The 13,689-nt window shown below is 38.4% G+C and overlaps 1 protein-coding gene across 10 annotated transcripts in view; it reads right to left on the reverse strand.

Moving 5' to 3' along the window:
* The window catches only part of KMT2E (lysine methyltransferase 2E (inactive)), a 73,488-nt gene that overhangs the window by 52,304 nt on the left and 7,495 nt on the right, over nt 1–13,689 (reverse strand). For 9 of the 10 annotated variants that reach the window (XM_068669813.1, XM_068669806.1, XM_068669814.1 and 6 more), the window contains exon 2: nt 2,198–2,382. In XM_068669813.1, coding sequence (XP_068525914.1) covers nt 2,198–2,268 — 71 coding nt within the window. In that variant the 5' untranslated portion in view covers nt 2,269–2,382. Of the gene's footprint in view, nt 1–2,197; nt 2,383–12,532; nt 12,593–13,689 lie in introns of all 10 variants that reach the window. The other variant, XM_068669807.1, reaches the window with a different exon arrangement.

Genomic DNA, 13,689 nt, shown 5'->3' on the forward strand with positions numbered 1-13,689 from the left:
TGACTGATGAAGCAACATCAGACCTGTCAGTCACTGTGAAGAAAGTCCAACTCCTCCCACCTGGGAAAACCCCAGAACCTGCTCAAAGGTCTATCTGTGATCACTATCAATACTATCTATGCCCAATATATCCTTGGAAGAAGACATAAAAAGTACACTTAAAGGAGATAAACAGTGATAAAAAAGGTTACCTAAATTGCTTATGCAGTTGTTAGGTACACAGTTTTGTGTCACACTTCTTTAGACACGGACATGGCTTTTAGATCAGCATAAATTAATCATGCAACTAGCTACTTTTCAGCAATGATATTCTCAGAGATTATATTAATGAAAGTAACTGCTAACAGTCACCCAACATCTGAGGAGAAGCAGCACCTAACTGGGTCTCCATGCCACAGTATCAAGCAAATAACACAGTGAACTATTTTGTTTATACTGACAACTGTATTTATTTATCCTAATTTCAGCATGGCTTGCTGAGTCTGCAAGTAGTGTTAGTAACCTCGGGAACTGTGACCTCCTCGAAACATGAAAATCCACAGGAAAAGATAATGAAAAGAGCTGTGAATGATTCACACTGAATTATTTAACATGGAGTTAAAATCATTTTCTGCACCACGGAAACCAGTGTTCATGATTATGAAAGAGATCAACAAAGCAAGTTTAAAGACTTTAATGCAACAAAGTTTCAAAGAAATATTTTTTAGTTTTCTTTAGATAAGGAGTTCTAGTCACATAGAGTATTGAAATAACCTCACATACAACTGAAAACACAGGAAAGAAACATCCTTTTAAAAAGCTGTTTGAGATCTTAAGTGCGTGACAAATTTCCTTCAGTATTTGGAAGAAAAGACATCTTGCATTGAATAATGTTACTAGGTTAGCACGCACTCTCAAGCTAAGATTTTGTGCATGCTACTTTTACTGATAGCGGTTACTCAATGCACCTGTTAAATGAAGGACCACTTTGTGAAGTTTATTTGCTTTATGGAGAGATTTTAAGAAAGCATTTTAAAAAAAGTCTAATCCATTGCTTCAATATCTAAAGCAAACAGACGTTTGTGTGTTAACCAGAAAAAGTAAGTGGCTTAAATATTACTAAAGGCTGTCTGTATTCAGAGGAAAGCAAGGAGTAACAGCATCTCAAACAGTTAATATAAATGACGCATTTAACAGCTTTTGCTCTAAGAAATGAACTGTTTTTTTTCCCCTCTCTATTTACACAAGGAAGCGTACAAACCTTAGTGTGGCTTACACAAACTCTCTTGATCTTTAACATCACTTTTACTGTCTTGACACCCACTTTTTCACAACTCATCTGTCACGTTTTACTAACACAAAAGCCACAGAGGAAACAGGAAAAAAAATCCAGATACTGCTCTGAAGTACACAGAGCTAAATGGGATGATGTCCTATATAAACAGGTAGAAATAATAACGTCTTGGTCTTTTACTTCTCAAGTTGATCAAAATGTTATTTCTTCTCTCATAACATTCAAGAGCCAGGTGGATGCTACACACATGGAAATGTGTTTACCCAAAAGGAAAGATCTCCACTCACAGCCCAACAACACCTAAACCCTAATTCATCTATACTCTGTAGACTCAGGCGCCAGCAGCAAAAATAAAATTTAAAAAACACTCTGCTTATTTCATGCAAAGCTTCTTGAATTAAGGATTTTTTGCAACCTTTTATAAATGGCTATCCAGTTTTTCTAACTGAAAGAGTAATTGCCAAATTACTTTCTGATGATTTTTCCATATAAAATACCTTTGTGAAAACATAGTGTTAGACAATTAAGACAGGCCTTTAACTTTCAAAAATAAAAGGCACCTTTATAATTATTACTGCTTTTTTGCAATTTACCATGCCAGATTTCCCCACCCCAACATGGGAAGGTTTTTATTTTTCAAACACAGGTTAAGAAAACTGAAATAGTAAAATATTTTAAACGTGAAAGGTGAATCAGGCAGTATCTGCATTTCTCAGTCTGATAAGGAAGAAAAACATGCATCTGTAGACGAGTTTACCTTCTCTCCTTTACTCTCCTTAAAGAGAAAGAAATTGACTTAGAAGTTATTACAAATCCAGTATAACTAGAGACTGATAAGTCTTCTCCAACTGTATTAAAAAGCCTCAGTATGAGAAAATAGGCAATTAAAACCAGAAAACTTACTCTTTATGTTAATATACTTACTCTGAGCCTGCAGCCATTTCCAAATAAGAAGTATCTGCTGTGTCAACCCCCAATGGGATCACTATGCTCATGACGTTCGTTTCTGATAAATTCGATTACTACAGAGTCCTATGCATTGGTATCCAAAACACTGGGGCATGCCAGCCACAGTGCTCATTGCAAACATCTAAGTGCATCCACAAACCCTGTTAAAAAAATAAAATAAGAGGACTGAGTTGGATCATCTTAAAACAGGCAATTTACATCACATACGTAAAATTACCATTAGTAACAGTCATTTCAATAGCTTTATTTTATAGAAGCAAAAGGAAGATAAAGTGTTCTATTTTCTTTAAGAGCCGTTAATATCAAATACACTTTGTGATGATCTCAAAGCTTATTAAAGTATTACAAACTAATTAAAATGCTATTGTTCAGATTGGTGATCACTAAAATGCATTCATTACATTCAGTGAAGTGACAAAGACTCGCTTTATAGGTAGCATACCAAACATGTTCAGACCAGGTGTTCAAGACCAGGCTGGATGAGGCCCTGGGCAACCTGGATCTGGTGGGTGGCATCCCTGCCCTTGGCAAGGGCTTGGAACTGGGTGATCTTTAAGGTCCCTTCCAACCCAAAGCATTCTATGATTCTGCGATAAACATCAGGTACACTTGTTTACTGCTCTATTTCATCAGAGCCCAGCTGCTGTTAACTTTCAACAGAAATCTGGTCAAAGAATTTTTCAGGTATTTCTCAGAGAGCATTCTTGTTTTGCACATATAAAACACACAAAAACTACCAATGTTCACAACACAACCTAAACGTTACATGAGAAACCATCCCAGAACTTCCATTCAGCATCTTTTTAAACCAAAATAATTCTAATGATTCACAAATAACGAACAATATGAAGTGACAGTTTCAATCTCATTTTAATGGATCACCAGTGAAAGATACTGTACACATTGGGGGCCAAAGTAACAAACAAAAAAGAATCAGTGGTAGTTTTTAGAGCAATAATGCAATTTGCTTTGACTCAGGCAAGTAAATAAAACAATCCCACCTATGTGGCAGTTATTGCCAGTCTCCCACTCCTCTTGTAGGGCAGGGCAGAACGGCAGACAGCACAGAAGTACAAACCGCCATAGCACCTCATCTGTCCCCATTCAGAGATTAGAGAACTGATGTATTTGTTATATCTAAGACAGACGAGGTTTTCCACATGTAGCCAGGTAATTGAAGCAAAATGCCCCCACCTTCACTACCAGCATAACGAAGTATTGCAAAGTCCTTCCCGTATGTCCAGAATTGCCAGAACAGAGACCACCCAGCAATAAGCATGCAACGATTTAATAAATACACTTCTTCCATCTGACAAAGCGTTCCATCCCAGCTCAAGTCTATGAAAGCCCGACAGTTTTGAGATCAACATATTTTAACACTCCTCCTTGCCAAACGCACTACATCGCCAAGAAAAAGCTAACCGGCCTCAACTGGAAACTGGTGTGCTTCTAACAAGGATTCTTCAGAAAAGAGCTGCAGACTTTGAAACCTGAATTTGCTCCTTTTGCTGCTCAAGTCAGTATCTCTATCTACAACGTTAACCATCCCCAAGGGATGAACGACAAACATCTCTACAGAATGAAATGCCATCAAGTCTTTATCAAAAATAAAAATTTATCTCATTACTAAGTCTGGCAGTTCGTATCAAACACCCTGGCATGCTCAGTGTTTAAACCTACAGTTCATTATTCCTCAAGACAGCAGCAGTTGTGTTTTGGTCCCATTAAATGAGTCACCAAATGAACTAGAAAGCACTTGCGCCAACTAGCCATTGGGTTATTTTGCTTTCCTCAAGTTACCACCGAGCATTTCCTTACCAAGTATCACAAACATCAAACCATATCGCTAGGCTATGCCTAAAATTGAAGGCTAAAACATGCTGTTTTCAAGAAGAAGCAACGAGAAAAACCTGCTAAACCAAAAGTAGATACGGAGTGATAGCAGGCATATAAAAAACTCCAAATCCCTCTCACCGTGTAAGTGAACGCTCATCCTGTTGCCACATGGTTTACTCATAGGGTAGGAACCTTAAACTGAAGGCTTAAAGAAAGCCTTATGAACAACTTAAAGCAAAATTCGTTTTCCATTTAGCTCCCTTCTGAAAAAGGAACAAAGTTAAATTAATTCCTATTCGTGAGCTGAAACGAAGCTATGAACTTGTTTAATCCATGTAAAGCACATGTTAAGACAACAGGGTCGATGCCCCGTCATCTGCAGCTTCGCCCATGCTAACAAATCCTTACCATAATAGGGCTTTTTGTTTTAGGCCTGTCATTAGGACATTCCATAAAATATTTTTACTGTGTCATAAAGTAGGTCTGAAAGACATGCTGGACACCAGAGCCTGGGATCGAGATCCTCATTTACCCTGAGGTTTCTCATAATCAAAACATATTTTGGTGATGATTTTTTTTTTTTTAACTGGATTTTCTTTAAACACTTCTGACCAGGCAGAATAACAACTGGAAATTAATAGAGCCAAAAACGCCTGGGATACCGATGGAAGTGATGAACCAACCTAAACCAGCTGCCTTGTGTGCTATGACATCTACAAACTTGCATAAAACCGAGGTTACCCAATCATTATCATCACATATTCAAACTACCTTCATGTCAACAACATGAAGAGATGCGATTACCAAACGTGAGATTAAAATGAACTTTTAAAAGAAGTAACAAAAAAAGCAGATTTTAAACCTATGTATAGATAAAAAACCTCACTGCTAACATGTGGTCCATTCACGATTAATGTTTTGATCTCTGACCAACTACAACATCGCTCTTGTATGGAGGAAAAAAAAAAGGGGGGGTGGGGAAAGGGTGGAAGCAGAGCTGAGAGATTTGAGATACATCTGTTGCAAGCTCTTGACATCCTTAAGCCTTAGTCAGAATTCACTCAAAAATCTTAAGGCACTAATTGACACCAAATGAAATTAAATACCTGATCAACTCAGATTCATTCTGCCCAACAGTATTATAGCACAGGTTGTTTCATTTAAGAGGAAATGGAACAAGACTGGGAGGCTACCTCATGATTTTTCACTACCTTAACATTTCAGATCTTCACCACACACATGCACAGAGCCCTCCAAAGCTTTTCTTCTGCCTCTAGCTAAGGCCAGAAGAATTAAAGTCACCAGCTCATGATACCTACACAGCCAAGGTAATTCAAACAAACACAGCTCATCCTCAACAAATTCCCATAAAAGCAAAAAAAAAGCAACAGGATAAATTGTTACACTTACTAATGTGATCCTATAGACTATCAAATAAGGAACAACACTGATACCAGATTTCAGATGAAGGAAAAGAATTATTTTCTGTCATCTCAGAACTAGAAGTATTGTCACGACACTAAAATATTCCCAGTGTTTTTACTAGAGAGTATTTGGACAGTTCAGAACATAAATTAATCATTGGGGAACCTTTCCTATTCATCCTAAAGTGATTGTTTATCCTTTGAAGCTTGGTATTCTAGATAATTCACAAAATACTACCTGCTATCATAATGCAGTACTTTCCAATTTCAGCATCTATTTTAAATCTGCTTACTGTGTTCAGCCCTGGGGGCCCCACCACAAGATGGACACGGACAGATTAGAACGAGTCCAGAGGAGGCCATGGGGATGACCAGAGGGCTGGACCCCTCTCATGAAGACAGGCTGAGGGACTTAGGGGCATTCAGCCTGGAGAAGAGAAGGCTCTGGGCAGACCTTACAGCGGCCTGCCAGTGCCTAAAGGGGGCCTGCAGGAAAGCTGGGGAGGGTCTCTGTGTCAGGGGTGTGGGGATAGGACAAGGGGGAATGGCTTTAAACTAAAAGAGGGGAGATTTAGATTAGATATTAGGAAGAAATTCTTCACTCTGAGGGTGGTGAGGCCCTGGCACAAGCTGCCCAGAGAAGCTGTGGCTGCCCCATCCCTGGAGGTGCTCAAGGCCAGGCTGGATGGGGCTTTGGGCAACCTGGGCTGGTGGGAGGTGTCCCTGCCCATGGCAGGGGGTGGCACTGGGTGGGCTTTAAGGTCCCTTCTATCGCAAGCCATTCTGTGATTCCATGAGGTCATTCTTCCAGAACTCTTAGAATCTGTTACCTGGGGCCTTCAAAACCCAACCAAAACACTGTTTTCATAGGTGCATTTCATTAAAAAAATTGGCAGGGGAGAGTGGAAAGAAGGGTGTTAGAGAAGACGACCTCCTACAACCCAAACAGAATATACACAAACTTGCTGTTTAACAAAGTCTTTCTTCAAGTAGCACATGAACTTGGAAGTTTGAAAGACCAAATTGGTCTGTCAAGTTAGTTTCAGGCCCAGATATTTAAAAAGGCGTTATACAAAAGCTTCATTTATTAGCTCTTCACCAGGTAAAGCAGTTCATCTACCCATTAAACTCAATGGTAGACTATTTCCAATTTTGTTGGGGCCTTCTTTACTCTTCCAGTGATATTACTCCATAACCACTGAAAGAACGTTGTTAACTTCTGATATTTGTCATTTCTTTCATTGCTGCCTTAATAGCACAACTTTATTACATGAAAACACTTTCCCTATTTGAGGAAATCTTGCTTTTATTTAATTGCAGCTAATAAGCCTATCTTGTCCTAGTAATATGATTTTCATCTTTATAAAGATTTTTTGTTTGATCTGGTTAAAATGTAACTTGTATAAGAGCATTGGCCTGCAAGAAACTTAGCGCCCTTTACTATTTATCGCACTGGTTTACATCTCCTCTGGCAGTTCTTTCTCTCTCTACAGAGCACTCATCACTGTTGCCTTAACTGCCTTATCGAGTATAAGATCTTTGAAGTTTCATCACTACTTCTTGTGATTTACTTTGCTTACGGTCCCAGAACCGGTCTTTTTAAATGACCTGTCCTCTACTAGCGGAAGTGTAAGAGCACAATACAGGCCAAATTATTTCATCTGTGTGGCTTTGTACAAAGAACATCATTTATGCACTTAACAACAGAAAATAAGTTACATATTATCCCTGAGGTATTCCACTTACACAACATTATTCTGTGGTTTAACAAAGACCACATGTTTCCTTTCTGCGTTGTCCTTCTAAGATCAATTAAGTGACAGCAGAGGAAAAAACATAACGTTTTTGCTGGTATATGGAGGAGAAGAGGAAAAAACTAACAGAACTATACAGGGCCTGACTCTTGGACCAGAAGTTAAATGGGTAATCTCCTAAATTACATCAGTATTTTTGGACCTAACTATACAAGATCCAGTTCTGATCAGATGTTGGCTGCAGACCAACCGCAGGTCGACTTTGTCAGCCTCCCCCCACACTTGTTTCTTGGGGACCATCAAAAGCTCCAGAGGATGGCTTCAGGCAACAAGCAGATGACAGATCACCTAGACAGAAAGCACGCTTGAAAAATAAGAACCTGAAACCTAGCCAAACTGCCCAGATGACTCCAACAAGGTTTCATAATCCCAGCTATCAATCATCCTTTAAGTGTCAGGAGTCCAGATAATTTCTTCCACGACATTTTCCATGTAAAGTTTTTTGTTTTGGTTTGTTTTTTGGAGAGGAGAGTGTGGGGGGAGGAGTAGGAAATCATGTTTGTTCATTTTTACTTGCATTTACTTTCATAGGTTCAGAAGCTGAATTCCCAGTACTTATATTCCACAAGAAAGCAACAATATAAATCTAGGAAAGCTCTGACTTATGGATATTTTATTTTTTATTTTTTTTTATTAATAACACAGCATGTTTTAAGTCAGAGGAAACCATACAGTACTTGCTATACTGAGAAAGGCACAGCTCACATTGGTATCTGCTAACTTTAGTAGCCTACCTCTGCACATTTCACCTTTTTTTCAGAAGAGGAAACAGTAGCACTAAAAAGCCTGCTAGAACCTAAGCTGAGTGTACAAGCATGCTCCAGCTCTTATTTGGGTGCACAGATGCAAAACGCTTATGCAAAAAGTTAAAGGTAAGAGTTGGTGGCAGCACCAGAATATCAAGACAATCTCATATACTTATTGCAAGTTGTTTTTTTAAATCCACAGTCAGTCCTAACACTGCAATAACCAAATGAAGGGCTGGAGAAAAACCTGCTTTTACCATTCTACTTAGTGTATTTCAGTTGTGGGTTGTGTTTTTTTTTTTGTTTTTTTTTTTTTTATTAGACACAATGTCATTGTTTCTTGTGTTTCCTTCCCCATAAATCAGTTTCCATATCCTGTTACCATGTGATAAATAACAAGGACAAACATTAAGTTCAGTAAAAAACACATTATAAACTTGAATAGAATTCAAAGAGGTGCAATACAACATTTATTTTCCAATTTATAAAGGGACATCAGTGAAATTATAAATTAAGAAAGCATTATTTTTTAGCTCAAGATTGAAGAATTTTCAACATGCACAAGACGATTGCATCGATCTCAATAAGTTGATTGCTAAAGCAATTCAAGTTTCTCCCAACAGTTAGCACTATAAGCATGTCAAGTCTTTTTTATTTTTATTTTTTCTTCCGTGTTTTCATTGGGCTGTTTGTACGACTTCTTTATGCACTCGAAGTTCTTCAATACATTTTTCTACCAACTGCTTCTATCAGTCAGCATCTATCAACAGATAATTACAAGATGGAAAAAAAAATAAAGCAGTTACACATTTTAGGTGTTTCAAGACTTGGGGATTTCACACAATGTCTCTGCAGGAGACAATTACCAGGGAATTATCAGGGCCTCTGCACATGCTGAGCAGAAGTTTAAAGATGAAAAAATCAAATCATAATTTTGGCTGTTTCAAGAGAGGAAAAAGCACTGGATTAAGATATTTTAGATTTAACACTCATGCATGCAACTTTACCCCAAAATCCTGAACTAATATCACTGCAAAGATTAATATGCTAACCTAATTACCACCTCTATACTGTGTCTGCTCCACATCTTCACAAGGTCATATACAAAATATACATAACTGGGGAGGGGAGAAAATTAATCAAAACCTTCTAACTTCTGTACATATACCAACTGTCTTTCCTTAGAAGCGATACAACTTTAAGTACATATAAAATATGAAAAAAAAGTCATAATTTACCTCTGCTTAATAAAATAACTAAGATCTGAGAATTGTCATTCCCGAATATCTGAAAAGTTGTAGTCTGTGTTAGTTCACCCCATGTTTTAGCAGCACTTATTTCCTCTGAAAAGAACTATAGAAGAGGGTCTAATTTGCTGAACTAAAAGTCCAGGTAAACACCTTGCCTCTCACCCTTTAACTATAAGCAAAACATTCAGAACAGTTTCCTGGAGCAGCATTAAGGTATCAGAATACAGACAGCACACGTATTAAGATTCTTCCAGGGGTGTGTACAGATCTGAGAGAATTAAACTGAAGCTTACTGGAGCAAACAAATGAAATTGCTGAGACAAAGTTATTTATCTGCACAGCTGATTTAGTACCCTTGCATGGACCAAGGAAGAACAGTAAGGGTGGAGAAGAATTATCAGATTTACAGATAAAACCAAACACAAAATACACAAGCTAGTTGCATGACTTTCTTGAGTCAAGCAAGACCTTTCAGCTCAACCAGCACACAACGCTGATCTGGTTACAACTTCAAGTCCATCTGAATGTAAAAAACTAACTGTACTCACCCAGCACTAAGCTCCAACCAAAATTCCAGCTTCTCCTCCCAGGAGAAAACTCATCGTACCACCAGCCCAGCTTGGCTCCACACAGTGGCAGAGAAGTGCTCTGAAACTAACTCCAGGTTTCCACATCAACAGGGTCTTGGGAGCAAGACAAAGAGCTGCCAGACAGTACTGTCAGACCTCGCCTGACTTCTCTTTACAGAAGTCATCTCATGCATTAGAGATACCAACAAATAGTGGTGTTTGATTCTCTTACCATGCCAGGAAAGCTCATCTGTATGATACACTGGTGCCTTCTTTCCCCTTAAAATGCTCTAAGGGGAAGCGGTTAAAAACATTTTTGAAGTGCTGGTACTCAATATAACACACAGGAACTCGGTTATCTTAAAATTGATACTATTACAAGTACTGCAAAAAGGGCAATAAACAGAATCGAGGACAGCATTTAAAAATAATCTTCTACATGTAACTTGCCTTTTATTGAGTATGCAATGCAAACGTTTTCCTTCCCCCTCTCCTCAATTACATCATATGTATATACATGTTTTGCAATCATTAACAAAAGCAATTCTTGTCATGCCTGCCTTCAGATTTACAGACCAACAATTTGAACCTGCAATCATGGGAACCACCCTTCCCACAAAGAAAATGCACAAGAATGAATCTAAAAGTCGATATACCCATGCTTTAGCACAACCTATACAGGAGAAATAGCAAAGTAACAATGCACTTATCATTACAGTGTGTCACAGTCCACCAATGCAAAGTGAAGACTTCTGTCCTGAACTGTCAGAGCCAACAAAAAGAGCTTTCCTACTCTGCTTCCCTGCCTGCAAGTTGATTAATTATTATTTTTTTAAATATTTTATTTGTTGATTGGAGGGGAAGGGGGGGAAGGTTACATGGAGAAGAGAGAAAAACAGTAAGAAAATTTTACTAAGGAAGTTTTGTGTTTGACTAAATTTCTACTTTCTACCACTGCTCTGAGCACTGAAGCCTTCCCTATACAATAATAAGGTTATCCGGAAAACTAGTGATAGAAACCTAACATTTTAATGGAATATGCTAGATAGGATTCAAATGGTTAACTACTCTGTGTGTATACAGATTTATGAATGTGTCTACACACGCAAAATAATCTGGAACAAATATACCTAGCATACGTATGATATATGTATTTACGCTATGCAAAGTAATCTGAATATTTATTTATTGCTGGCTGTTTCTAAGGAGATAACACATCTTTAATCAGACCTAGAAGCAGAATACATGAATAAATGACTAATCTTGCCCACAAGGAAGTTCCTTCTCTGTTTCCCCCAACACGCTTCCCCATAGTATAGATTTTACTAAGAGATTAGGAGGGATATCCAGCTCCCAAGTGATACATCACAGCCTGCATGCTGCAGCTTCACAGGAACAACTATGACTCCAAACTCAGACCTTTGCTGACTGTTTGCTGCTCTCTATGGTAACCTAACAGAGAAGTTAGCAGTCAATTTCAAATCTGGGCTGAGACAAAAAGACAATTAAGTAAGAAGGTTAAAAAAAAAAAAAGATGATAGGCATACTCAGATACCATATACACTGTAGGATCCATTAATGACCAGCTCCTGTACACCACACAGAAGAAACACCTTGTTCTGAAAGCAATCTGATTCCCTATGCATTTGTAGTTTGTGTCCAAACATCCTCACAGACCTCATGTTCTCTGTATCTCTCTCACAGCAATGTCCTCCCCATAAGTAACGGTAACTGGTGCTGGCCTCACCCACAAGCCCCTCAATCCTCTCCTGTGCCAGCCACAGACCTGTGCGCTGTCAGTAGTCGGGTCCAGCTCCGCTGCTTCTCGCATGCTGCTGTGCAGCCAAAAACAAGAAAACAAACAAAAGTACCTCTACGGCTAGTTTGGAGTTACACACACGAGTCTGCAGGACACACACCAAACAGTGGCTAACATCATTATGCTGCTTCTCCCTAACTCTCCAAGGACAATGCTCATAGCTGCATCCATCCCCTTTTGGATTTTCATTAAACTTTGGAGATCTCAAAGGCACTGAGTTCCTAACTCTGTAAGATTTTGTTTTAAAGCTATTTGTTCGTCTGATGATCATTGGGTCTTTGTCAGTACAACTTCTTTACGAATCAAGGCCATTACAGGCAAACTATGATGGAGGGAGGCTGCTTTTCCTCCTGCTCTGCTTTTAATCCAGTCCCCAATATACAGTCAAAACAAACCAGGTAAAGCAAGAAGATTACTGAAATACTTATGAGCATCCTGATACAATAAACACAACACTTTATAATCAAAGACCCCAGTCACGTTTAGAATGACAACCCGACTTCATTAAGTGGTCCTGAGTTTGGGGTATGGAACAAAAAAATTCTGCTTCTTCCCTGGTGTTCAAGATTCATGCATTAAAAACTTGAGTCTCTGTCATTCAAGCATTGATTCTTCAAGTCATTGCTTACATTGCACTAACTAGTTGGTGAAAATAAAACTGTCCTTCTAAGTGTGAACCCAGAATGAGTCTGTCAGTCAACATTTCTGCCATACATTAGAACTGGCTTCCACTGGCTGTAGGCTATCTCATCCAAGAGCACTGCTCCTGCATATTCTTGAGATGATGGTACTTATGCCAGTCCATTAAAACATGTGGGAGACTCCCCCTTACCTCTTCTCTCTCTTCACTCCTCCTTTTCTTCTTTCAGTGGAAGTTAAACAAAATATGGGACTAGGAAGAGAAAAAGAATGAGTGGTAGAGGGGAAATAAAGGTAAATGCAGTTATAAAGTATAGAGTAAGTTAAAGAGCAGAAACTGGTTTATTGAACACAAGTGGCAACAGAAGAGGCATACAGAAAATACCATACTTTTTTCTATTTACAGAAACCAACCCTCAAACTGAAAATCAGCTGCCAATCATTTAACCTGCCTACCATACTTCTTAAAGTAGACTCTATACAGAAAGGCCTACCCATTCAAACATTCACAGTTATTTGAAGGGGAGAATCGAGGAGCTGTAAAATACAAGTACATCCTATGAATGAGTATAAAAGACAAGACCACTTTTTGATAGTAGTACTGCTTGTTGCTTGGAGAATGATACACTAGACTCTCAGCTATCTAACATCTTGCACTATATCATCATGAGATGTAAAACTCGAAGATTAAGAAAACTAACAAATAATTTTCCCAGTAAAGGTATCTTTAAGCTATTATTTGCATCAGTTGTTTCCCAGCAAACATTTTTCTCTATCTACTGTGAAGCAGCAAATAACCGTTGATTAAACATGCAGGCATTTGAATATGTCACTTACCAATCACTCTCCAAGAAACACCATTTACACCTGCTACCGTAAGCTATTATTCTTAACAAACATTTCAGAATGTAAAGTGTGTCTGCACGCACACAGTGTTCCATAAGCATACACTGTAACATCTGTAAGTGTAAGAGCCAAGGATAATTTTAAATAAATATAACGATGCACTGAATGGTGAGTCAATCACTGGAAGGTCTAAACTCTACTCTAGGGCCCAGTATTCCTTCCAAGAAGGAAGTATGGCTTTGGGGGTGGAAGGGGAACATGTGGTTGCAAATACATATTTCAAATACATATTTGCAATAGTTAATGGTTTCAACAACCTATTTTGCTGCCTTTATGACATCAGGTAAAATTATTAATTTATGTTTCTGTGCCACCTTAATAAGGCTTGGAAGCCTACTTCTGCGTATTAGATACCTACTATACAAGTAGTAAGTTGTTAAGACTTGCACAACATTTGACATTTCAGCTAAACTAATTTCTACTTCGACATGTTTTCACAGAACC

This window comes from Anas acuta, chromosome 1, assembly GCF_963932015.1.
Source record: "Anas acuta chromosome 1, bAnaAcu1.1, whole genome shotgun sequence".
Lineage (NCBI taxonomy): Eukaryota > Metazoa > Chordata > Aves > Anseriformes > Anatidae > Anas > Anas acuta.